The following is a 27,558-nucleotide window of genomic DNA, read 5'->3' as shown; positions in this document are numbered from 1 at the left end:
ACCTCCGCAGTCCCTCCGCCCCTCCGGCCTCAGTTTCCCCCCTGGTGCAGCAGCAGCCGGGCACGAGATGGGAGCCTCCGGGGCCGCGGCCCCGCCCCCGGCCCCGCGGGCAGCCAATCGGGCGCCGCCGCCAGGGGGGTGTGTCCCGCCCGGGGCCAGGCCAGGGGCCCGGGGCGGGGCGGGGCTTCCGGCGGCCATCCGCGCCAGCCGCCCGCGCAGCCGGGCCGGGGCGGGGGACAGAGGGGCGGCGCGTGCCGCGGGGGGCGCGGCTGGCACCGGCGCGGGGAGGCGGCGCCGGGCATGGGCAGGGGACGCGGCGGCCCCACGGCGGGGGCAGCGGGCGGCAGGGGCGGAGGCGGCCGCAGCTAGCGCCCTGCCCGGCGCTGCCTCCCTCGGCGCGCTCGTCCGGCGGACCCGCAGGCGGCGGACCGGCTCCAGGTGCCCAGGGGCGGGCGGGCGCTCGCGGGGGTCCGAGAACCGGGCCTCCACTTCTCTGGACGCGGAGCGGCGGCGGCCAGGGGAGGGGCCGGGCGGCGCATGCGCGGGATCCGGGGGCGCGGGCCGAGCGCGCTGGGTCTGATGCGGGGGATCCCCGGGCCCAGGGGGCCGCCCCCTGCTCGGCCTCCTTCCGAGCGCCGGGGGCCTCGGAGACGCTGGGTCCACAGGTTGTCCCGCGGGAGGGAAGGCCCGGGGGCTGGGGCCTGGGGCTCACCCTTCCCTCGGCCCGGTCGATTTGGGGCGTCACCGACGGGGGGGGCGTTTCCCGAGACCCCTGGGGATCCCCGAGGCTGGGTAGCCGGAGGCCCGGACAGACGGACCCCCGAGGCTGCGCGCCCGGCGGCCGCGGTCGGACGAGAGAAACTCGCCCGCGGAGCAGCTTTGAGGAACTGCCGCACTTTGCGCCCGAGCGCAGTCGGCCACCCGGCCGAGCCCAGGGCAGCGGCGCCACGCTTCTCCCCAGCCCGGCTCTGCGGGTCCCGCGCGCCGCTTCCGCGCCCGGGTCTCCCCGCTTCCCGGCCGCGCGGGCCCGGGGGGCACAGGGCGGTGCCGGCGGCGCTCCGGAAGCCGGGTTCTGCCCTCACGCCTACCCCAGACTGACAGTTCTGCATGCCTGTGCTTTCCTCGCCTTTTTAAGTTTAAAGGAGGGATGGCGTGCCCCAAATGTCAGTGTCAAACGTCTTTCTAAGAAAAGTCCGCGGCTGTGTCATGTGTCGGATTTTGCGGGTTGCTCTGGGCCCTTAGGGGCTGCGCGGCCACCCCCACCCCGGCAGCCCCTCCTCAAACCAGGGAGCCCCCTCCTCTCTCAGGGCCGCTTGGGAAAGGGTGCGTTGGGCGGGAGCGGAGCGGGGAGCCCGGCAGGGCAGGGGGGCACCGGGTTTTCCATTCCTGCTGAAGCAGGGTCACGGTGACTTTCCTCTTCCAAGGTGGTGGAGAGTTGGGGAGAATCCAGAGGACATATCGTAATCATTTCCTCCTTTACCTTCTTACTGCCAAGGCTGCAGGGAAGGGCCCTGCCTCCGCGAGGAACCGTTGGTGGTGAGACCCGCTCGGAAGGAAGTAAGACGTTGCCATCACAGGTAAATAGAAGGTTTGATTCGCTCCTGTTTCCAGACCGAAATATTTTTTAAGTGTTTACTTCTGTTGCCGTACAAACTAGGCATTTGGGGTGAGTTATTACTTTGTGGTGCAAAGTTAGGTGTATGTTCAGTGCTTTGAAAGTCAGATGAACGTGGATACTGCTAAGTGGCGGGTTCTTGTCTGGGTTTCGCTGAGAGATTCATTGCTTTATAGGGGCTCGGTTCCATGGAGTATAAATCTGGACAGCTGAACTGTGAGAGATGTTATTCTTTGACAGACACTGAAGTTGCAGGAGCAAGTGCAGAGCGGCATGAATGAAGATTCTTCTTGCTGTTTCCATGCTGATTTGAGTATCAAGCAGATAGCTTGCTGGGGTAGTAGGTCAGGTCTGGAACTGTCATTACCCAGGACAGGGACAGTCTGGAGGTGTGGCTGGACGGGAGAGGTCCCTGTCACCCAGGGGCCAGATGGGGGGACGAGACACTTCTGGACAACTTTGAGACAAAAGTAAATTAACCGACAGTAGAGAAAAATGTGTTTTCTCTCTTTTCTCAGATCTTAGACATATAACGAGAGGCATCCCATAATCACGAAATAGTTTGTACTAGCTCATGTCTGTCAGACTTGCAAACTGATTTTTAAGCATTGTGTGTGTAAGAGAGAGAATGAGAGAGAGCAGAGAAAAGGCATGTTTCTTCCATAGAAGTCACTGTGTAATCTGCTTCTGCTTCGTTGACTATTGGGTAGTGGAAAATCTTGCCGTGTGAAATAAATGTGTTTCTGCTTTGTTTTGAATGTCTGTGTAATATTCCATTGTGTCTAGGTAAAGTCATCATTTAGCCAATCCCTTAATGTGTGTTTGTGTGTGTGAGCTCACATATATGTATCTATATAATTGTGTATTATATATATATATATATATATATATAATTTCATTCATTCTGCAACTATTTGCTGAGTAGCTGCTAAATGCTAAGGTCCTCAGTATGGAGCAAGACAACTATGGATCTGCTTGTGAAGCTGATTTTTGTACCAGAATACTGTCCTCCTCATCCTAAAAGGTGGAACTGGAGTATAAAGAGGGAAACTGTTTTTGCCAAAACATCTTGCTGTTTCTCGATTGATAGCCAACACTCTTTTTCTTGCGTGCCTATGAGCATCTGTGTTTGTATGACAAATATTCTTTAAGTAATCTTTAAAAAAAAAATCAAATGTTTCTCAGCTTAGTGTAAACAGATTTTAAACACCCCCAATTCTCTTTTCTCCTTTTCCCCTCCTGCATCCCTGCATGTATTCTTAAAGGAAAATAGCATGAGTGTCTCACCTTCCAAGTGGCTGGTGTTCCTGTTGAACATTTGTACTAATTTTGTTGCACTGCTCTGAGAGAGGATGTGACCTATATGATTTCTGCTGGTTTTGAATTTAAGGACCCCTGTTTTTATCTCTGGTTTTGGTGGCTTGATATTGAGTCAGTCAGTCTTTCCCATGTTCCGTGGATATTCCAAAGAAAGGCATAGTTTCTGTGTGTGGGGCAGACGTTTGCTGTATCTGTCACTTCAGCCTTATTAGGGACACAGAATAAGCGAGCTCACCTCCAAGGCCAGGTCATGTGGGTAGGGAGAATGAGGCAGTGAACTTTAATTTCCAAGTTGGTGTGAAGATAGTTTTAAAGTAAGAACCAAGGAGGAAAAGCCCTAGAAGCCCCAGTGGACTGTATGTGAAAGACCTTGTTTCTTCTTCCAAGGATTCCTAACGCTGACATGCCGTGAGCTTCTAATGGAAAGGGGCACATGCATGTGATTTTCCGACTGGTTCTGTGGATAATCAGATGTGACCTAGTCTGACAGTTGCCGTGATTGGGAGGTGTGTTTGTTCCTTGCCTCTGGAGTATTAAATTACATAGCATCTCGTCGTCCGGATAGTGTGGTGTCTGGAAGAGTTTCTGCACTCCGAAAAGTGAAGAATTTAGTCCCTGCTGGGTCAGCTCTGTTAGAATTATTTTTGTGGTTGAGCTGCCTGTGTTTTGAGGTCAGCGCGTAGTATAAGAAAAAACAGTCGGACATGTCGGTTTGCGTTGGAAGCAGCTCGCTACGGTGGAAATGCATTGGGTCATTAAGCTCAAGACTTGGTTTCTTGTTCGTTGGCTGCAGCCCGCCAGGCCCGGGGTCTTCCTCTCTAGATGGCTCTACCACTCTCTTCTCATCGGAAAATCCTGTTTCACTTCTCTGAGGGCTTGGGAAGCTCAAAAGTGGCGGCTTACATGAAGACTCCTGTACAATATGAAAATGTGCGCATAGCCCAAGGGGTGTCTTAGAAGGAAGCAGCCTCACCCTGGCCTCGGCTTCTCAGTGGGCCACAGCTGATCCCTACATTATTTTTGCTCTGGCCATTTTATGAATTTTCAAAGGCTCTCAGAAAGCAACACCCCCACATAACTACAAATTTTGTCCCCTGATTTTGAATACATAAACAAGAGACCTACACCTGTCACGAGTGTTTCGTGCTTTCTCTGAATGCGGACGTGCCCCTCCCGTTGTGGTGCTCGTATATTGTGCGTTGGCCCTTATTCCACTCTACTAGAGCCTGGGGAGGCTGTCCCTCATCCCTGGAGGGTGAAGGCCTCCCGGACTTAGGCCGGGCTTTGCTGGGCGGCACCTAGGCGCTGCCCTGCGTCACGGTTTCTCATTGGCCTGACTTTCCCCCCGGGGGTCTAACTTGCTAAGAGCAGTGTGTGTCCATTCATGTCTGCCCTGCTGGTCTTACATCCTGAGTAGGTCCTTGCAAATGGTCATTGAACAAAGCAATTAGCAGAATTCAATCTGGCAAGGATTGATTGGTGGGCCTCTGTTTTCTACCTGCCACCAATGTGGGTGGGAGCTGGCTTAGCAGTGCAGACAGCAGGCCGGCCCATCACACCCCCTTGGCATGTTGTGGCTTCCCTCCCACCTGGGATGGCGAGACGGCGCTCCTGCCACGAGACAGGGGAGTTGCTGCATCCAGGCGGGACCCATTGCGCAGTGCCCATGGCATCCATATCATAAAGGCCATAGTTGTAGTCAAAATGATTCCGACCATGATCGTCACTAGGTTTGGGGCATGTTATGTGTCAGACGTACTTTTTATGAGCTGGCTTGAGAATCTAATTAAATAGAATGCTCTTTCTTTCTGCAAGATCATGGATTCAGATTCCAAACAACTGGCTCCTCAGGAAAGGGGTATCTTTACCCCGGTGTGAGTGCGGGAGCGCTTATCTCTGCGAGGGCAGGGGTCCAGCAGACACTCCAGGTGTGGGGGTGAGGAAAGGGGTATCTTTACCCTGGTGTGAGTTCGGGAGCGCTTATCTCTGCGAGGGCAGGGGTCCAGCAGACACTCCAGGTGTGGGGGTGAGATAGGCGCAGGGGCAGTTGGAGAAAGTGCCGGCTACGTGTCTCTCTATTGCAGGAAGCTGCCCTCACCTGACTGCTCCGGCTTTGCTCTATTTTAAGAGATTTGTAAATAAAGAGGAGTGAGGGTTTCTAGTCCGATGTCCTCGCTTTACACTTTTAGCTTAGAGACCACAAGTACACCTTTAGGAAAGCATCACTTTGCATAGTCAAAGCTCGGAAGGCAAATGCAGAATGACAAATCACCTCAAAGATTATGAAGCTTCGTATGAATGGTTTGAAATTATAATACAGTTAACTGAACAGTATATTGTGGTTCCTTTTTTTTATTTTTTCCATTTTTACGAGTGAGTGAGGCCCCAAGCTTTCTTACAGCCATTTATAACTGAACGAGTCTGCGGTCATGTGATAACCACACTAAGGTGACAAATTGCCAAGCTCCAGTAAAAGGGACCCAGTTATGTAGAGGCTGACATGTGGATATGTCCTTTCTGAAATATTCTTAGAAGTTAGTTGTCAGCCTGACGTGACTTTTTATATATTTTTATATGACTTTTTATATATAATTTATAATTAAGCAACATGGCTTGTAAAAGACTGGATGAATCTGCAATCAAATCTTGATTGTCTGCAAGCCTGTTTCTCCTATTACCTGGGTGTTAAATGGGATATGTTTTGGCCAGAAGAATTTTTAAAAAGCCTCTCTGGCAGCTTTCATTATCGGACAGGTTGACTAGGCTGCCAACATGCAGAGCACATTCCCTCTTTCTAGGATCAGGAGGATATCTGATAAATTCGACAGTCTCCTTTTGGCTCATTTTATGGGACAGCTTGATAACTGGGCCAGAGTCTTATCCGTTTGCTGTGCACTCAACTTTCCATTTCTGGTTTTTTCTCTGCATGTCAGGGGTGGGAATGATGTGAAAGACGTTTAAAAGGAAAATTGTTCAGAGAAGTGTGAGATCTGGTTGAAACCGGAGCATTTGAATGGCTCGTGCCGTCCTCAGATGTCCGGATCTGCAGGGGGAAGACTCTGCTGGCCCGTGATGATTGCCCCCTTTCTCCACTTAGAAGACGTCCCCACCTCTGTCAGTGTCGCGGTCTGGGCACGGGCCTCCCTCCCGCGCCTGCAGGGTTCCCCAGTCCCAAGTGCACACAGGCTCAGGGAAACACCTACTTCCCTCTTCTCCTAAGAAGCACCCACGTGTGGAGAGAGTTTTCCAGAAAGGAAGACATTCTGTTGTTGCAGTTTTCAAATCTGGAAGGTAAACCTAATCCGGTCTACTCAGCCAGGAGTCCCGAGAGCTAAGGAACAAGTTGAGCCGGGCAAGGATGCTGCCAGCCCAGGCTTCGTGGGGAGCAACACCCCAAGGAGAAGGCTTTGGACAATGAGAGGCGTGAGGAGAAAGATATCGAGCGTTCAGAAGCATTTGAAGCTGGTGTTCCTTAAGAGGAAAAGACCAGCATACACGGGGTTAAAGGAGCTTGTGTGCTGGGGCCGGTGGAAATGCTGGTGCCCTGGTGCCCGGAGCATCAGTCAGGTGCAGAGAAAGGAGGCTCTAGATGCGGGGACAGCGCGTGGAGAAGGGGCAGGGTCGGGGAGAGCCTGTAAAGGCCACGCCAGAGAGGAAGGTCACAGTTCCTGGCTGGGGTGACGGGAAGATTCCAGCGGGACACTTTCTGTGAAGGACAGTAGTCATTCTCTCAAAGCTCCGGGCTCCGTGTGGGAAGACGGGGACAGAGTACGTAGCAGGATGTCAATATAAGAAGAGGAAAAGGTGGTCTTTTGATTTCACCCCGGAGACTGAAAATGATCGACCTTCTTCTGCTCCGTTCTCTTGACTTAGATGATCTAACAAAGTTGGCTTTTAGCGTCGAGGTCAGAAGGCTAGATGGAGGTGAATATTTAACCACATTCAAGGACAGCCGCTAATCTTTAGAACTCACCGGGCACAAGACAATAAAGAAACAAGATTCTGGAAGGAAAACGATAGCCAGGAAGGCAGACACGTCTGTGGCTCATTCACGGCCCGACCCCGAAGACGGAAGCACGGAGGCCCGTACTGACCGTGCATTCGCAGGTGGGCCTTCCGAGCCACGTGAGTCCTCTTCTAGAAGGTATTTGGGAAAGACGCCCGGCCAGTTATGACATCAGGACTGGCACGGTCTCCGAGAACGAGAGCTCTGAAGGACAAGAGCAAGAATCCAAACTTAGGGCTCAGTGAAGGGATTGCTTTTCAGAGATGAAAAGTGACGTCCCAGCCGGAGGTGTTGGCACGCCCTCTGCCTGTCGCCGGAAGACCGCTTCGGCTGTCACCTGTGCACCCCCGCAGCTGCGTTGCCAAGGGACCAGGGACACAGACCCCCACTTTCCGGTCTGGGGCCCTCGGCGCCCCTCTCCCGCCGTTCTCCGGGTCCAGCCGGCTCGCGTGACCTCAGGCCTGACGCCCACCGGCCTCCTGACCTCACCCTGACCCCCCCGGAGACTCCCGCTGAGAGTGGCCAGCCCTCCCTCCCGGCCCAGGTCGTGGCCTCCGGCTGGGGCTCTGGATGCAGGACCAGCGTGGGTCCTGCCCCGCAGCTCTGGGCCTCACATGGGCCCTTCTGGCCTGCACCTCGGTCTTGTCGACATGTGGGGCGGATACCAGTGCTTTCCAAGGGTGGTCGTCCCTGCCAGATAGTGAGAACTCTGTAGATGTTTCTTGGCTTATTTTCTCCGTCGGGCTTCATACTGACTCATCCAGCCTTCTTCATCAGCTTCCCTGTGAGCAGGAAGGCCTGGCCCTCCTCTCGGGAGCTGACATTCTTCCTGCACCACCAGTTCATTTCACGCGCCCAGCTCCCTCCCTCCTGCCTGGGACACTCCATTACCCCCACCCCAGCCCCTACCTCGCCCCCAGAGCCTCTACCCTGCAGCCCCGGGCTTGAAGCTACCCTCTTAGGGGAGCCTCTCTGAATTCCCTGCCCCACCTGGACCTCCCTGACGCAAGCTCTTACGACGCCTGGGTGCTTTTCCTGATGAAGGTTGCTGTCCCCGTGAGACGTGGACCCCAGAAGCCCGGAGCCAGAGCAGCCTTGCTCACCATCGGCTCAGCCTCAGGCCATGCGACCGGGTCATGAGCTGCAGCTGCTGTGGGGCCACCCTCCCGTGGAGAGTCCCTCAAGGCTCAATCAAGTGCCCCCTCCTCCATCACGCCTTCCAGGACCGTCCCCCAGACCGGATGCAAGATTTTGTCCCTCAGGCAGTTGCAAGGTTCTCTGATTCAACGTATTCCGCCTGCACCACAGCCGTTTGCCAAATGCCTCCATCGTTTATCTCCGAGCTCGTGCATTTATTCACCAAATATTTACTGAGTGCTACTTTGTGCCAAGCAGTGTTCTAGGTGCTGGGGAAGCCATGGAAAGGCAACGGGCATGGTTACCTGCCGTCACAAAGCACTGGGTTGCATGACGAGTAGGGCTCCCAGGCAAAGAAGGGACGCAGGTCCCAAAGCAAATGATGTCAGAGTTTTAACAGTGATCTGAATGGGTGGCTCAATAAATATTTGTCTTTAAAATTCAGAACTTCCTTTCACTAAAAGGAAATAAGTCAGGAAGGAGGCAAGAGTGAACAAAAATTATCCGAGAGATTTCAGAACCCATTTTAGTTCTTCTGATTATTATCTTGAAGGCATTAAGTGCTCAGTTGAAATCCTTTTGACCCACTTAGTTCAGCAGAATTTAAATCTTAGGTGAATATTAAATCTAACTGTGCATCTAATGACCTAAATGCAGGAAGCACTGTTCCCTTAGTTACGGGGTCTGCCTTCTCTTTGTCACCGACACTTCCAGCATTAAAAGCAGACAAGCCCCCCGAGCAGCGAGCCTGTCTTAATCATGTAAGCGTGGTAATTGCTCCCCAAAAGGCAAACTTGATGGGACAGGAGCTGGATTCTGTGCCGTTAGCTTGACACCATTTGGCTTGATAGCAGTGAATGAGGCATATTATTCCATAGGCAAAGGCAGGCCCCTTTGCTCGGATTATAGGTGATGTGTGATGTTGAGGCCTTCGAGGACTGGGAGGTTTCTGGTTCTGTGGCTGTGGTGGTGGAGATGGAGGCAGCTACCTCCTGCCCGGGGCCGTCAAGGGCAGGTGGGAGCAGGGCTGGCTCCCAGGAGTGCCTGGGAGATCATCCTGGCCGCCTTCCTCCATGGGCGTGATGATGTATTGGGCTGGCTTCCAGAACCCATTTTACCAGACGTCCCTCTTTCTGTTAGGCTCCCTACAAATCAGGTGACACAGATGGGTTTGAGGTCGGGGTTTTTTTTCTCAAGTCTGGTTTACCGAGGTATACGGTATATTACATACCGTACAATTCACCTGTTCAGATGGACGAGCCATCTATGGTCCCTGTTCCCTCGCTGGCAGTCAGCCGGAGGTGCTTCTTGGCTTCGAGAGGCAGCCCCCATGCCTTCGCTCGTGGCCCCTTCATTTTCAAAGTCAGAACCATGGGTTGAGTCATCCTCACACTCTGAATCTCTCAGACCTCCCCTTCTGCCTCCCTGTAGCCAGAGAGCATTCCCTCTGCTTGTAAGGGCTCAGGAGACTCCCATCGGGCCCAGCTGGATGACCCAGGCTAATCCTCTGCCAGGGTCTGGGCCTGTGTCCGTCTCCTCCAGTGGCTGTAACAAAGCAGCATGATCAACAGCCGTGTGTTTCCCCCCAGTTCTGGGGGCCAGAAGTCTGACATTAATGTGTGGGCAGGGCTGCGCCTCCCCCCCCCCCCCCGGAGACTCTGAGTGGAACCCATCCTTCCTTTGCTTACCTTGTGGCAATGGCTGTCAAGCCTGGCATTCTCTGGCTTGTAGACACATCAGTGCAGTGTCTGCCTCTGTCATCACATGGTGGTCTCCATGTGTGTGTGTCTGTGTCCAGATGTCCCCCCCTTTTTTTTATAAGGACACCATTTGTATTGGATTAAGGGCCCACCCCACTCCCATATGACCTCATCATAACTACAGCTGCACAGACCCCTTTTCCAATAAGGTCACATTCTGAAGTACCGAGGTAGGACATGGACATATCTTTTGGCAGGGGGGACACGAGTCAACCCATTGCAGTACCCTCAATCACATCTGCAGAACCCCCTCTGCCGTGCAAGATCACCTAGGCTCCAAGATTGGGGCACGGACATCTTTGGGGGACATTATTTGGCACCACACCACGACCCCATATTCGTGGGATTCACCGTCTCTCCTGTTCATACTCAAATGTGAGTGACCTGCTTAGTGTCCAGCTCCGTTGATGAAAGACATCTAGAATATCAAAGACAAGAAGCTGGGCCCAGAGTTGCAGGTGCACGAGGCAGTCAGGGTAGGGGAGGTCGCGTGGACGCAAGCGGGGAGAGTCGGAGAGGGACGCGTGTAACAGCACAGCGCTAGCGTGGCAGAGCATGGGGACTTCCTTCTTGCCCTCCATCAGCCTGAGGCCAGGGGCAAAGCTCCAGAGGGTGTGAGCCGTGGAGGGTGCTGGAGTATCTGCAGGTCCTGGCCCCACGGGACTCTCCCAGTTCCGCGTCCCTGTTTACAGGAAGGAAGGACATCCTGACTGTGCTTCTTCCCCGTAGGGGGCGCTCTTCTCTGACCCCCTATGTGTAGCTGTAGCTGCTCCTGCCCGCCTTGCTGCCGCCCAACAGAGGACACGCTTCCTTGATTTCGCATCCACCTCCTGTCCCTCGAACGGGGAGCTGCAGCTGCTGGGGAGCCACCCTGCCATGGAGATCCCCACGGGGGCAGGGGTGTCTGTCTCTCTTCTTCACTTCTGTACCCTCAGTGGCTAGAACGTGGCCCAGCGTAGAAGGCTCCTAAAAATATCTGTGGGATGAACAAAGCTTCCCTCTCTACTTAATAATCTATGCCCTCGTGCTCGGTTAAAAGATGAGTTTTTCTGTTCTAAACTTTTATTGGCATTTTACTAGAAAGATGTTATGTGAGTAAGATTGCCTGAACATGAGGAAAACCTTAAGGAAATGTAGTCATATGCCAGTCTACGGAGTTTATTTAAGGGTACAGAAGTACTCTGGAGCTCTGGAAATAAAAAATAAAGAGAAAAACAGCGATTTCAAACTGTGGAGCTGATATTCACAACTATTAAGCGGTCCGAAAATGTTGAGATGGGGGCTCCACTTTTGATAATGGCTTAGTAGTTTGAAAGCTGACTCAAAAAGGTGGATGAAATCTTTAAACGTGTTCCATGACATTGCAGAACTCGCCAGCCGGTGAACCGTTGTCAGGCTGAGGACTGAAGAGGATGGGCACTTGACCTTCAGGTCATTTTTGTCCCTGGTGTGTCGGCCAATTTATGGATGAAGCAATAAAAAAGCTAAATAGCACATCTCTATGGCTGAGAGTAAAAACTTGGGATATAAAACCTATAAGAAGGGAAGATCCTGGGAAACAGCCCAAACTTTGGGTTGGGACCCAAAAAGCTGCCCTCTAGGAAAACAGGTAACCTGGAAATCGATGAGCTTGCTCATGAACCGAGCCCGGTTCTAACTAATCTCAGTCCTGGAAGCTGGATGGAGGTGGTCCCAGATTGCCAGGACCCTGGCAGACACCTGCAGGAAGAGAGCATCATCCTCGGCCTCTATTTCTAGGAGCAAGTTCTCAAACATAGTCAGGGCTCACTGTGCGGTTCCATATGCAGGAATCCCAATGATCACAGTTAAATACCACCAGCCTCCTTACAACACAACTCAGGTGTGTTGTAAGCAACACGTGTAAACAACACGACCAGGTACCGGAACGAAGTGGGTGCGAGAAGTCCGCAAATCACTATACAGATAACAGATGTATGTAAGAATCAGTGGCCAATCCCATCTCTCCTTTCAAAGTCGGTCTGTGATTGGCCCTGCGCGGCTGTCATTCGGGTCACGCACAGCCCGCCCCCTTGCCTCCCAGCCGCAAACCCACTTGACGATGTTCTTCTAGCACCAGATAGGTGCAACAGAGAAAAAGGTACCGCAAATAAATGAAAGGTGGTAACACCGCAGTGAGATTAGAATCGAACATACATGGAGTTACAGGGAAAACAGCCGGCAGTGGGGTTGCTGCCAATCGGAGACTCTGGATGGGCAGCCAGAGGCATGTGGCAAAACTGACTTAACCGCATAAACGAGGACCCTGGTGGTGACGGAAAGATGAAGAGGTCACAGACGAGGTGATCCTAGTGGAACATTTCACATTGGAGGAGGTCTCCAAGATACTTCACGACACTGAACGTGAAATAAATGCTGGAAGACACTCCAAACTTAGGAGTTTGACAATGTACGAAAGCCCAGAAAAGATGCTCTCTCCAAATCGTGAGTTATACAGTAAGAGGAAGGCAAGCGCGGTTGACGCTGCTTGTGGTAAGTTTTTTACAAGGAAGTGAAACACTGGGATTTCGGTGTTTCTAATGTTTTAAGTTACAGGGTACTAAATGCATATTAGTTTCACTATATATATTTTTTTGTTCCCCTGTTCATTTATAAGTGGTAATAAGAGAGTTTTTAATGTTTTGCCGAAAACTTTTAAAGGGCATGGTAATTTTCACCAGTGATTGGTAAAATCACTTCGCACAATTTCTGCCCATATGATCCTTTTCCTGGTCAGGCACGATTGTTTGCACAGAATGGCACACAACAAAACCAACCAAGCATATGAGAAGACCTCATGAACTAAAGAAATGATAGATGATAGAAACAGACCCACGAGACGCTAAATATTAGGCTTATGAGATATAAACTTTAAAATAGCCTGCTGGGGCGCCTGGGTGGCTCAATCGTCAGCGTCTGACTTCGGCTCAGGTCATGATCCCAGGGTCCTGGGATCAAGCCCCGCATCGGGCTCCACGCTCAGAGAGCAGAATCTGCTGAAGACTTTCTCTGCCCCTCCCTGCGGCACGCTTCCTCTCTCTTTAAAGTAAATAAATAAATCCTTTTTTTTTTTTTTTTTTTTTTAAAGAGAGAGAAGGGGCCCCTGGGTGGCTCAGTCATTAAGAGTCTGCCTTCGGCTCAGGTCATGATCCCAGGGTCCTGGGATCGAGCCCCGCATCGGGCTCCCTGCTCGGCGGGAAGCCTGCTTCTCCCTCTCCCACTCCCCCTGCTTGTGTTCCCTCTCTCGCTGTCTCTCTCTCTGTCAAATAAATAAATAAAATCTTTAAAAAATAAAATAGCCTGCTTATCCTATTCAAGAAGATAAACAACAAGGATGGGAATTTTGGTAGACACTAGAAATTATATATTTAGAAAGGACATTGATTTGAAAAATACCCAAGTAGAAATTATAAAAGTAAAAAATACAAAAACTGAAATGATGTACATTGTGGATAGATATAACAGCAGAGTAGACACAACTGTTGGGAGAAAGGTGGAATTAAAGACAGGTCAGAAAATAATACCTAAAACGAAGCACAAAGAGACAAAAGGACAAAATACAAATATATTGAGTATTCTGTTGTACGTATAATTGGGATCCTAGGAGGACAAGAAAGAGAGAATGGAGCAGAAGCAATATTTGCAGTGATAGGGACTGACGTTTCTCTAACACCGATGAAAGACATCAAGTCACAAATTCAAGAATCCTGCAGAGCTACAGGCAAAATTAAAGGCAAAACAAATAAAATCCCTATCTAGACACACTGTAGTGCAACGGCTAAAAAACAAAGACAAAGAGACCATCTTAAAAGAAGGTAGAGGTTAAAAACAACCAAAAAAGACATTACTTCAAAGGAATAACAAGCCAGAGATCAATTTCTCAACCAAATTCTCAGATTTCTCAACCAAAAACAGATAATTTTCTCAGCCAGAAGACAATGAAAAGACGTCTTCAGCGTGCTGAAAGTTGGTTCCCCTCCCCACGAATACAAGGTGAGTTTAACATTTAAAAAGTAATCAAGCATCAGAAAACTATGAAATGCTTGGGGCTAAAATGCATGGGGTGTGTGCAAAGAAATCTACAAAACATGGCTGAGAGAAATTTTAAAAGACCTAGACCTAAATAAATGGCAAGTTATACCATGCTCCTGAATCAGAAGACTCAGTATTGTTAAGATGGCAATTCTGCCTAAAATGATCTACACATTCAGAGTGATCAAAATCGAATCCTAGCATGCCTTTTTGTAGGATTTGACAACTTGATTCTAAAATTATATGGGAATGTAAAGGACCTAGAGCAGCTAAAACAACTTTGAAAGAGAACCCAGTCGGAAAACTTAGACTACCTGATTTCATGAATTATTATGGAGCTACGGTAATCAAGACAGTGTGGTATTGATATGAAAACAGACAAATAGATAATGCAAAGAATAGCAAGTCCACAAACAGACCTTCACATGTATGGACAATGGGTTTTCAACAAAGTGCCAAGTCATTTCAATGGGAAAAAAAATCATCTTTTCAACAGAGAGTGCTGGAACAATTGGATAGCAGTATGCAAAAGAACAAATCTTGACTCTCATCAAACACCATATTAAAGAAGAGGAGGAGGAGGTGGAGAGTGAAGAGGAACTTGAAATGGGTCTTAGATCCAATTGTAAGAGTGAAAACTATACAACTCCAAAAAGAAAATAAAGAAGAAATCTTAGTGATTTGGGGTTTGGCGAAGATTCTTTTATATATGATTCAAAAAGCATGAACTATGAAAAAAATTTCATCACAAATTAATAATAAATTGAATAAGTTGGATTTCACCAAAATTACAAACTTCTGATCATCAAACAACACAAGAAAATGAAAAGGCATGCCACAGACTTGGAGAAAATATTTGCAAAACATACAGCAGACAAAGGACTTACATCTGGAATATATAAAGAGTTCTTATAATTTTTTTAAAGATTTTATTTATTTATTTGACAGAGAGAGACACAGCGAGAGAGGGAACGCAAGCAAGGGGAGTGGGAGAGGGAGAAGCAGGCCTCCCGCCGAGCAGGGAGCCCGATGCGGGGCTCCATCCCAGGACCCCGGGACCATGACCTGAGCCGAAGGCAGACGTTTAACGACTGAGCCGCTCAGGCGCCCCATAAGTTCTTATAATTCAATAAGAAGACAACCCAATTAAGAATTAAAGCAAAAATGGGCAAAAGATTTGAACAGTCTCTTCAACAAAGGGCATCAGATGGCAAGTAAGCACATGAGAAGATGTTCAGCATCGTTATCATTAGGGAAATGGAGATTGCTAGCAGTAGATGTCACTGTCAGAAGCGGAGAGATATCACCACACACCAACTAGAATGACTGAAATTAAAATTTAGAAGACTGACCAAGTGTGGCTGAAGATGTGGACCAACAGGGACTCTCCTTCGCTGATGACAGGAATGTAAAATGGTGCAGCCACTTTGGAAGACGTTTTTCCAACTGATATCACTGACGTTATTATCAAAAATGTCATATACCTGAGAGGCACCTGGGTGTCTCAGTTGGTTGAGCGTCTGACTCTTGATTTCAGCTCAGGGTCATGAGCCTGGGCATGGAGTCTGCCTAAGATTCTCTCTCTCTCCTTCTCCCCCTCGACACCTCAATCCCTCCCTAAAAAAAAAAAAAGAAAGAAAGAAAGAAAAAAAGAAAAAAAAATCATAAACCTGAAAGAAGTCACATCAAAAGACTCCATACTGTATGATCCCAACCATATGACATTCTGAAAAAGGCAAAACTATGGAGGCATAAAAGGATCCGTGGTTGCCAGGGGCTGGGGGGAGGGAGGGATGAATAGGCAAAGTATAGAGGATTTTTAGGCAATGAAACTACTCGGTTCGATACTCTAATAGTGATACATGTCATTGTACATTCGTCAAAATGCACAGAATGTACAATAACGAAAGTGAACCCTAATGTAAACCATTGACTTTAGTTAACAATAGTATATTGATCCTGGCTCGGCAATGGTAACAAAGTACCAGGATGTTACTAACAGGAAAACTATTTAGGGTGTGTATGTGTTGGCAGGTATTACAGAAACTCTTTGTACTTTCCACTCAATTTTTATGTCAACCCAAAACCACTCTAAATAATAAAGTCTATTAATTGAAGGTTAAATTTCAAATGTATATATCGTATACCTAAGAATAAATCTGAAAAAGGTATGCAAGACCTCTCACTCAAAAAACCAATGACATTAAAAATTAGACATAGCCCGAATGAGTAAGTGGTTATACCATGTTCATGGAGGAGACGTGCAGTGTTGGAAAGGCATAGGTTCTCTTTGGAGAGGCTTCGTGTGCCACGCAGGGGTACCACTATCTGAAACCAAGCATGTGCGTGCATCTTGCAGGTATCAGCTGAACAGTGTGGACTCTCAGAACTGGTCACAGACAGTTTGAATGGCCCTGAGGCCCCCAAGTGCACCCCCTCCCAGGATGTCTTAGGGTGCACTTCAGGAACTTTACAGCAGAAATTTCCATTTTTTTTTCTTAAACGGATCAATCTTGTTCCCTTAGCATTCTTGTCACCAGGAGTTGCAGTCTCCTTGTTTTATTTAGAAAAGCTCCACACAAAGCCTTTGCCCTGTAGATACTGGTGGTGTTCCTTTCATAGGCTTGTTACTTAAAATGATCTGAGGGTTTTGTTTTGTTTGGTAAGCAAGGGAACAGTATTCATAATTTAGTGCCAATGTTAGATTCATTCAGTCAATATTTATTGAACACTTGCTTGTATAGCAGAGGGCGGTGGCAGACATGAACTCTGCCTTAGGTTACAGATCATTTGGGCAGGAAGGCACTAGTCAGACCCTGGGATGTGAGCTGTGGGGGTGCAGAGGGTGGGTCTGGGAAGGCTTTGGGGAAGAATTGGTATTGGAGCTTCCCTTAAAATGTGTGGGAATGGGAGGCATTCCAGGCAAAGAAATAGGATAAAGTATAGAAGCTGGTCAACATGAGTTGAGTCTGGCAAACGATGAGCAGTTTATTTTGGCCAGAATACAGGGTTTGCAGAGGGAAGTGAAGACAAGATTGATTCCTCAAGATCAAATATTTGGGATGCCTGGGTGGCTCAGTCGGTTAAGGGTCTGCCTTCAGCTCAGCTCATGATCCCCGGGTCCTGGGACCGAGTCCCGCATCGGGTTCCTTCCTCAGCGGGGAGCCTGCTTCTCCCTCTGCTTATGCTCTCTCTCTCTCTCTCTGACAAATAAATAAAATCTTAAAAAAAAAATCAAATATTTACCCAGCTCCTTCTTCGTGTCAGGCATGGGTTTAAGTGCTGGGGATACATGAGCAACCAAACACCCACAAAATCCCCTTGCTCCTAGAGCTGGCCCTCCGGCAGGGACAGACAGGTGATAAGCATTGTGACCGAGTATGTGGCTTGGTGTGCTAGAGGATGCTAAGTGTAGGGGGAAACACGTGTGGAGTAGGTGAGTGGGTCAGGAGCACCAGGGAGGGTGGCCAGGGGCGTCCTGGCAAGAAGGTGGCGTTTGAGGAAGGACTGGACGGTGAGGGTGGCTGGGCAGACACCAGAATGGGAATGTCCTGGCAGAGTGGGGGGAGGGGCACGAGGAGGTGTGACTGTGGAGGAATGTCACAGAGAGGAGGAGGACGTGAGGTCCCAGGCCAGAGGTGGCAGCAGGTCACCGTGGAGACCTTGGGAGTATGATAAGGTTATATACTCTATGTGAAAACAGCCACAGGGGAGGGGACCGCTGAGTGGGGGTGTGGTACACTTTGATTTAGCTGTTAGAGGCTCCCTCTTGCTGTCACCAGGGACCAGGGACAGAAGCTGCAGGCGGGTCCTGAGGCTGACAGGGCTTCCGGAGGGCCTGGAGGCATGCGGCTGGGGCCAGCAAGGTGGCATGGAGGAGAGACCTGCACCTCTCGCGGGGCAGGGAAACCCCAACTTTAGGTCTAGCCCGGCCTCTGAGTAGCCATGTGCCCTTGGACGATGCTTATCCTTGGGCTGTGTCCTTACTAAAAAAGCAGTTATTTGGAACTGGGGGTGGTATGATCAGGGCTGTCCTCGAGGTCGCGCTTGGCAGTGAGATCCTGCGAGAGGGAGACAAGTGGCGAGGGGGCCCTTTGGGAGGCTGTTGCAGGAGTCCCGGCGGAGGGAGTGGTGCCCTGCGCTGGGCTGGTGATTGGGTGCAAGTGACTTAAGAAGGACACAGTCTTTCAAAACAACAAACAAACAAACAAACAGAGCAGACAGGCCAAAGGACCCTAAGCCGGAATTTTGTGCAGACGTAGAAGACCAAGGTTACATCAGGGTGTGCTGGGTACAAGGCACGGTGACAGCTGTCCCTGGCCTCAGATGTGCCCTCTTGCTGGCAGGGTGGCCGTGCCGAGCCTTCTGCATATAAAGCATCGTTGCTCTGACAGGTTCCTCCGCCCGGCGCAAGCGCAGAAATCAGTTACCCCAGAAACAGGACGGTCCCCCGCTTCAGGTCCCCAGCGCTGGAACTTATGAGTCAACCCTTTAGGTCTCCCCTTTCTCTTATTTTCATGCAGAGCTTTACTTTAGAGCAGAAAATTCCATCCCCCGCCCCCCCCCCCGCCTTAAACAGATTGCTCCTGTGCCCTTAGCATTCTCGTCTCGCTCGCTGAGTTGTATTCTCCTCGTTCCTTTAGGAACGCGTCCGCTCTACGCTGAAGAAGGCCCTCGGTTTACGGTTACAAAGGTTCGCTAAATGTTTGAATTACGTCCAGCTGCTTCCCATCAGCGTGAGGTGGATTCCGTTTGTGTTCCTTTCACTCCCTTCTTACTTGGGAATATACAGAATAATTATGTTTTCGGCTTTCTGTGTTATGGTGACTATGTAGCTCAGGGAACCTCTAGTTCCAAGTAAGAAAGCCTTGCAAGCCCTTCCAGCCGGCACCCTGACAAAACTGAAGGCGTGGAAGCTGCCAGAGAGGCTCGGAGCCTGCAGAAGGTCCCAGCTTCAGGAGGGGCCCGCGGACGCCTGGGTTCGCGGTTCCTCCCGCGAGCGGCTCCCCCATGGAGACCTACCGAGAGGAGGTATTTAGTACTACACGCGGGTATTCACGCCATTTCTACCTTCTGTTTGAAAACAGGAGGAGAGAGGGACGTGTATTTTTATGACACTACAAAAATCTGCGGAGCGGTTTCAGATTAAAACAAAACGACCACAAAGTGCTGTACCCGACTGCAGGCCGGATCCTGTACCGGAGGGAAAAACGCTCTCCAGGGCGTTATCGGGCCAAGTGACAAAATTGGACCATGAATCATAGATTAAAGTATCGTATCTCTTGAATTTACCGCAGTTGATAAGTGTACTGCGGTACAAGAGAATATCCGTATTCTTCCGAACGCATCCTTCATCCAGTATTGAGGGAGACGGGCCACGCCTCACACACCTGCGGACCCGCGTGCGCACACACGCTCTGGGGCTCCCTACGCGTAGAGACAAGGCGAAGGGCAGAGCAGTTGGGTAGAGTGATCATCATAAGGGGATACAGGTGAAGGGCGTACAGTGTTCTTCGGGCTGGTTTTTGTTTTGTTTTGTTTTGTTTGTGTAGGTGCAACTTTTCTGCAAGTGCAGTTACTTCCAAGTACAAAGTTAAAAAGCACACAAACACAAAACATGGTTTCCACGTTATGTATCTCAGCTGCATTTACTGCCACATTTGGATTCTGAGAGCTACAGATCAGAAAATATGAGCTCTAGCTCACATCTTCTTAATCAGTCTTAATTTACCTCCCTTTTAGTACTTTCTTAAAATGAAAAACAAACAAACCAACTTCTGAGATAATCGTAGATTCACATATAGTTGTACGAAATAAAAGAGAACCTCGGTACCCTTTACCCAGTTACCTCTTGCAAAACAATAGTGCAGTGGGCCAATCAGGATATCAGTGGGGATATCAGCATCCATACAGACAAGATAAAGGATGCCTTCGTCACCCAGTGATCCCTCACGATGATATAGCCACACGGATCCCGCCTACCCCCGCCCCTCCTGTGTCTCTGGCAATCTCTTCTCCATTTCTATCACTTTGTCATTTCAAGAATGTATGCAGTGCATCCTGGGGTATGTAACCTTCAGGGGCTGGCTTTTTCACTCAGCACAGTTCCCATGAGATTCATCCACGTCGTTGGGTTTCAGTCCTTTTCATTGCTATGGCATGTTCCAGGGAATGGTGGTACCACAGTTTGTGGAACCCTCCACCCACAGAAGGACATCTGGGCAGTTCGCAGTTGTGAGTTATTATGCATAAAGCTGCTGTGACCTTTCGTGTTCAGGGCTTCTCTTTTCGTTTGGAATAGCTCTGTTGAGATGCATACAACACCGGCTTGAGTGTACCAAAAAGTACATGGTTTTTGTTCTACTCAAAGGGTTCTACAACCACTTACCACAATCTAATTTTAGAACATTTTCATCACCCCGAGAGGAACCACATCCCCATCAGCAGTCATTCCCTGTCTCCTCCATCCGTGCCCCTTCCAGCCCTGGGCAACTACAGATCCACTTGCTGTCCATACTTTGCATATCCTAGGCATTTCACAGAAAAAGAATCCTATAATATGGCCCTTTATGACTGGCTTTTTCCATGTAGCATAGTATTTTCAAGGGTCATTCATATAATACTATCCGTCATACCTCATTGCTTTTTATTGCCAAAAGTACTATATAGATATGTAGTACATTGTATACAGTACCTTTTGTTTATCCAACAATCAGTTGGTGGACATTTGGATAGTTTTCACTTGTGCACTGTGATGAATGATGCTGTCAAGCTGTCTTAGATAGAAGTTTTTGTGTACATGTAGGTCTTCATTTTCTTAGAAGTGAAATTGCTGGGTCACATGTAACTCTGTGTTTAACTTCCTTGAGGAACTGCCAAAGTGTTTTCCAAGCAGTCACATCATTTTACAGTCTTACTAGTCATGTACGAGAATTCCGACTTCTCTGTTCCTCACCAAGACTTCTGATTGTCTTGTTAATTATAGCAGCCCTAGCGGGTGCCCAGAGCGCTCTCTCACTATTGTTTTGATTTGCGTTTCCCGAATAATCAATGACGTTAAGCATCCTTTCATGGGTCTACTGGCCATTTGCATATCTTCTCTGGAGAAATGTCTATTCAGATCCTTTGCCCATTTTTAAGTTGGGATATTTATCTTTTTATTGTTGAGTTGCAAGAGTTCTTTGTATGTTCTGGACACAAGTGTCTTATCAGATATATGATTCACAAATCTGTTTTCCCATTTGGTGAGTTGTCTTCATGTTCTTACTGGTAGTGTTTATAGCACAAACATTTCGAGTCTTGATATCAAGCTGATTTTTTTTTTTCTTTTGCCACTTGTACTTTTGGTTTTTGTGTGACGAAAGTTTTTGTTTCACTGGGATAAGTGCCCAGGAGTGCAATTGCTGGGTCATATGGTAGTTGTGTGTTTAGTTTAGTAAGAAATTAGCCAGGGGCGCCTGGGTGGCTCAGTCGTTTTAAGCGTCTGCCTTCGGCTCAGGTCATGATCCCAGGGTCCTGGTATCCAGCCCCGCATCTGGCTCCCTGCTCCGCGGGGAGCCTGCTTCTCCCTCTCCCCCCCACTCCGCTTGTGTTCCTGCTCTCGCTGTGTCTCTCTCTGTCAAATAGATAGATAGATAGATAGATAGATAGATAGATAGATAGATAGATAGATAGATAGATAGATAGATAGATAATCTTTAAAAAAAGAAATTGGCCAGTTGTTTTCCAAAGTGGTTTTACCCTTATATGTTCCCACCAGCAAAGTCTGAGTGATCCTGTTTGTCTGCATCCTTACCAGCATTTGGTGTTGGTGCTATTTTTTATTTTAGCCATTCTGATAGGTGTGCATTGATATCGCATTGTGGTTTTCATCTGCATATCCCTAGTGGCTAATGATGCGAAGCATCTTTTTATATGCTTGTTTTGTCATCTCTACATCCTCTTTGGTAAAATGTCTTTTCCTGTCTTTTACCCATTTTCTAGTTGGATTTTTGGCTTTTTATTGTTCAGTTTTGAAAGTTCTTTATATATTCAGGATACTTCTTTGCCAGATATGTGGTTTGCAGATATTTTCAGAATGTACTTGTCTTCTAGGCTCTCCATCGAGTCTTTTACAGACCAAACATTTTCCATTTTTATGAGGACCAATTTATCAATTGCTTTAGGAATCATGCTTCTGGTATCGAGCTTTTTAGTCAGCCATAGATCCAGAAAATTTTCTGCTGTGTTTTTTCCAAAAGTTTTATGATTTTATATGCTACATTTAAGTCCATGATTCACTTTGAGTTAATTCTTGTGGGAGACTTAGGTTGTGAGACTTAGGTTGAAATTCTTTTTCTTTTTTTTTTTTTTTTCACAGATGTCTACTTGCTCCAGCACCATTCGTTAAAAGGCTGTCATTCCTCTCTTGAATTGTTTTTTGTTTTTGTTTTTTGTTTGTCAGAAATCAATTGGGGGGTATATTTGTGTGGGTCTATTTCCGGGTTTTCTAGTCTGTTCCCTCAGTCTATGTGTCTACCCCTCCACCAGTACCACGCTGTCTTGACTACTGACTTGATTACTTAATATTAAGTAGAGTCATGTCTCACACCTTATACTTCTTTGTTCATGATTATCCTAGGCTTACCTAGGGCATGTGCCTTTCCATCTAAATTTAAGAGTAAACCTGTCTCTGTCTACAAAATATTTTGCTGGGATTTTGATAGAATTATATTAAACCCATAATTTGGGGAGCATTAACATCTTTATTGTGTTGAGTCTCCCAGTTCATGAATATGGCATGTTTCTTCTTTATTTAGGTCTTCTTTGATGTTTTCCATCAGCATTTTATAATTTTCAGTATACAGATTCTATGTTTTGTTAAGCTTATGCCTGTTTTATTTTCTTTGGAGTGACTATAAGTGGCATTGTTTTTAATTTTCACTTCTGCATGTTTATTGTTACTAGATAGAAATATAACTTATTTTTATATGTTGATCTTGCAACCTTGAAGAACTCACTTTAAAGTTCCAAGAGGTTTTTTCATAGGTTCCTGGGGGATTTTCTGCCTAGACAATTATGTCATCAGCAGATAAGAACTGTTCTATTTCTTTTTTTTTTTTTTTAGATTTTATTTATTTATTTGAGAGAGAGAATGAGAGAGAGCGAGAGAGAGAGCATGAGAGGGGGTTGGGTCAGAGGGAGAAGCAGACTCCCTGCTGAGCAGGGAGCCCAATGCGGGACTCGATCCCGGGACTCCAGGATCATGACCTGAGCCGAAGGCAGTCGCTTAACCAACTGAGCCACCCAGGCGCCCAAGAACTGTTCTGTTTCTTCTTTTCATCTCGTATGCCTTTTATTTCCTTTTCTTGCCTTATTACAGTGGCTGGAACCTCCAGCACTATGTTGAACAAGTGTAGTGAGAGTGGACATTCTTGCTTTGTTCCTAGTCTTAGGGGAAAAGCATTTAGCTTCCATCATTAAGTAAGATGTTGGACTTTTGTAGATATTCTTTATCAAGTTGAAATAGGTCTTCTCTATTCCGAACTTACTGAGAATTTTTTATGAATGGGGGTTAGATTTTATAAAATATGTTTTCTGCACTAGTTAATATGATCATATGATTTTTCTTCTTTAGTCTGCTGATATGGTGGATTACAATGAGTGATTTTCAAATCTTAAACCAGCCTTGCATACCTGGAATAAATCTCACTTGATCATTGTGTACAATTCTTTTTATATATTTTGGGATTTGGTTTGCTACTATTTTATTGATAATTTTTATGTCCAAGATCACAGACAGTATTGGTCTATAGTTTTTTGTCTGTTGCTGTTGTACTGATTTTGCTTATTTTGGTATCAGAGTAATACTTGCTTCATGAAAATGAATTTTCTCCTCTATTTTTTGGAAGAGATTGTAGGAAATTGGTGTGGTGTTAATTCTTTTTAAAATGGTTGACAGAGGGGTGCTTAGTGGCTGGCTTAGTAGACTAAGTAGACAGAGGTGGCTGGCTCAGTCAGTAGAGCATGCAACTCTTGACCTTGGGGTTCTAAGTTCAAGCCCAACATTGGGTGTGAAGGTTACTTAAAATCCTTTTTTTTTTTTTTTAAGATTTTAAAAAATTTTTAGATTTTAAAAAAAAATTTTTTTTTTTTAAGATTTTAAAAAATTTTAAGATTTAAAAAAAATTTTTTTTTAAGATTTATTTATTTGAGAGAGAGCGAGAGAGAGAGAGAGAACGAGTGAGGGGAAGGACAGAGGGAGAGGGAGAGAATCCTCAAGCAGACTCCACAATGAGCACAGAGCCCAGCTTGGGGCCTAATCCCAGGACCCTGAGATCATGACCTGAGCTGAAACCAAGAGCTGGACACTTAACCAACTGGGCCACCCAAATGTCCCAAAAATAAAATCTCTTTTTTTTTTTAAAGATTTTATTTATTTATTTGAGAGAGAGAGAATGAGAGTCAGAGATCACGAGAGGGAAGAGGGTCAGAGGGAGAAGCAGACCCCCCCGCTGAGCAGAGAGCCCGATGTGGGACTCGATCCCGGGACTCCAGGATCATGACCTGAGCCGAAGGCAGTCGCTTAACCAACTGAGCCACCCAGGTGCCCGATAAAAGCTTTTTTAAAAAAAAATGTTTGACAGAATTTTCTAGTAAAACCAGCTGGGCCTGGAAATTTCTTTTTCAGGGTTTTTTTCAAATCACAAATTCAATTTTAAAATGGTTATAGAGCTATCGAGATTGTCTATTTCATTTTGGTTAAGTTTTGGTAGTTTGTAGTTTTCAAGGAATGCATCCATTTCTTCCAAGTTGTCGGTTTTATGAGCCTAACGTCATTTATAGTAGTTTCTTATTAACCTTTTACTTGTTGCAGGGTCTGTAATGATATCCTGTTTAATTTCTGATATCAGTGATTGTATCTGGTCTTTTGATTTTTGTCAGTCTTTCTAGGGGTTTATCGATTTTATTGATTTTTTTTTTCAAAGAATCAGCCTTTTGTTTCATTGCTTTTCTCTGTGGTTTCCCTGATTTCAATCTCTTTGACTGCTGCTCTTACCTTTATTATGTTCTTCCTTCTGCTTGCTTTGCATTTATTTTGCTATTATTTTTTCTAGTTTCTTGCGGTACAAACTTAGATTATTGATTTTAGGCCTTTCAGCTTCTCTATTGTAAGCATTTAATGTTATAAATTGCCCTCACAACACTGCTTTCACTTCATCTTATGTATTTTGATATTTTACTTTCTCATTCAGTTCTATGTATTTTTAAGTTTCCTTTTTGACTTTCTCTTGACCCATAGATTACTCAGAAGTATATTGATTAATTTTCACATATTTAGAGATTTTCATATTGTCTTTGTTATTAACTTCTACTTTGACTCCATGGTGATTAGAAAATACACACCATAAGCTTTCAGTTCTTTTGAATTTGTTGAAGTTTGTTTAATAGTCCAGGATATGATCTGTCTTGGTGAGTGTTCTGTGGATGCTTAAAAAAAAATTGTATTCTGCTGTTGTTGGATGGAGTGTTATATTTATGTCAGTTAGAGCCTACTGGTCAATTGTGTTCTTCAGATCTATAACCTTGCTGGCTTTCTCTCTAGCAGTCCTATTAGTTGCTAAGAGGGAGATTGGAGTCCCTGCTGTAATGGTGGAGGCATCTGTTTCTCCTGCCAGTCCTACAAGTTTTTGCTTCACGTATTTTAAGGTTTGCCTGTTTGGTACATACATATTTAGGATTGTCGTAACTTCCTAGTGGATGAATCATTTTATCGTTTCGTGGTCCCTTTAGTACATTTTTTAAAAATCTGTTTAATAGCCTGTTAGTGTTCTGCCTTCCCTATTTATTCAGCATTTGTTGATCTTAACATTGTGTCAGAAGTGACAACAATATTGTATGTGAAATTTTGAAAATACTATGCTCTGCAAGATTCAAAATGACTTCTGAACAATCTTAAGTATTCTCTTTTTTTAAATATTTTATTTATTTATTTGACAGAGAGAGACACAGCGAGAGAGGGAACACAAGCAGGGGGAGTGGGAGAGGGAGAAGCAGGCTTCCCAACGAGCAGGGAGCCTGACGCGGGACTCGATCCCAGGACCCTGGGATCATGACCCGAGCCGAAGGCAGACGCTTAATGACTGAGCCACCCAGGTGCCCCAATCTTAAGTATTCTTGAGAAATAGTATTTTTAGGTAGAGCTCAGTGTTGAGTCTAAGCAGGGATTTGAGTATGTGTGAGGAGAAGGAGATGTTCCAGAGTCTTGAGAGCTATATCAGGACCTCAAGTATATCCAGGAGATATGTCAGAATCATGGGTATATACCCAAGGAGGTATAGCAGAATCTCAGGCATAGACCCAAGGAGGCTTAGCAGGATCTCTGAGGAGGGGGTGGATTGTAAAATTATAGTCTAATAATTTACTTAAAAACTTAAAACAATTTATTAAAAGAGGATATGAGATATTTCTATGTATCAGAAGGGGACATGGATTTTTTTAAATGGAGAAATACTGGCTGTGGCCGTAATACCAACTCATTCTATGGGGGTAAAAATGATCGGCTCCATTGCCCAAAGTGGAATAACAGAGACTGGTTTACCCTCCTGCCCGAGACAACCAAAGATCCAGACAAATCATATGAAGCAGTGTTTTTCAAGACATGGAATCAGGCAATGAATGGTACTGATATGAGTGGAAAACAGCCAAGGTGGGAGGTGTGACTCAAGAGCTGACAGGCAATGACAAGGGAGGAGGAACATTCCTTAGGTGAGGAGGTGAAGCCGAGAGTCCAGAGAGACTGAAATGTCTAGAGCTCCCAGGGCAAGGTACCAGAGGAGAAAGCTGTACGTCAAGAGAACTCCATCGATCTGCTGAGGTGAGGATCGGTGCATGCATGTGAGCAGAACTGCTGGAGGCCAGGGAAAGAACCATCTGAGAGGATGACAGCGAACAGTGCCTAGCACTCACACTGAGCCAGGAATAGTGCCTAGTGCTCACATGGGGCCAGGAACAGAGCCTGTTTCACCTGCCAGTCTGGAAAACCTCATACTTCAAAGGGAATTGGATAGGGTACTCAGAAGGATCTTGCCTCGGTAGTGGGGAACAATTACACTAGAGTACATACTGCTGTGGGTCTGCCTAACAAGCCTCAAAAATCAGATACAAAAGTATCAGGCTTTGTCCAAGTAACTTAATGGCATCTTAGAATAAAGCTCAAGGATATTTATAGGAATATAAACTGTGCAGCACTGAACTAACTAAAATCAAAACGCCTGACATCGGGGCACCTGGGTGGCTCAGTCGTTAAGCGTCTGCCTTCAGCTTGGGTCATGATCCCAGGGTCCTGGGATCAAACCCCGCATCGGGCTCCCTGCACAGCGGGAAGCCTGCTTCTCCCTCTCCCCCTCCCCCTGCTTGTGTTCCCCCTCTCTCTGTGTCTCTGTCAAATAAATAAAATCTTAAAAAAAAAAATACCTAACATCTAATCAAAGATTACTAGATATCCAAAGAAACTGGAAAGGAGGACCCATAATCAGGGGAAAAATATCAATGAATTGAAATCTATCCAGAACTGAAAAAGATATTAGATTTACCAAGAAGTACATTAAAATGGTTATTATGACTGTATTTTAGGTATTCAAAAAGTTAAGTAGATATAACAAAAGATATAAATTGAACTTCTACACTGA

General features: G+C 46.9%; 1 protein-coding gene across 2 annotated transcripts in view; it reads left to right on the top strand.

Annotated features, from left to right (window-relative positions):
- The first annotated feature begins 278 nt into the window (after positions 1-278).
- PPARA (peroxisome proliferator activated receptor alpha) overlaps positions 279-27,558 on the top strand; it is a 61,910-nt gene continuing 34,630 nt past the window's right edge. The window contains exons 1-2 of one of the 2 annotated variants that reach the window (XM_027591609.1): positions 279-438; positions 1,496-1,577. Coding sequence is in view for 1 of the 2 variants with exons in the window: in XM_027591608.1 (XP_027447409.1) it covers positions 580-665; positions 1,496-1,577 (168 nt within the window). In the remaining variant the exon portion in view is untranslated. Of the gene's footprint in view, positions 439-546; positions 666-1,495; positions 1,578-27,558 lie in introns of those variants that run through there. The other variant, XM_027591608.1, reaches the window with a different exon arrangement.

This window comes from Zalophus californianus, chromosome 9 (assembly GCF_009762305.2).
Source record: "Zalophus californianus isolate mZalCal1 chromosome 9, mZalCal1.pri.v2, whole genome shotgun sequence".
NCBI lineage: Eukaryota > Metazoa > Chordata > Mammalia > Carnivora > Otariidae > Zalophus > Zalophus californianus.
The sequence above is the reverse complement of the archived record's forward strand: the minus strand, read 5'-3'. Positions and strand labels throughout refer to the sequence as shown.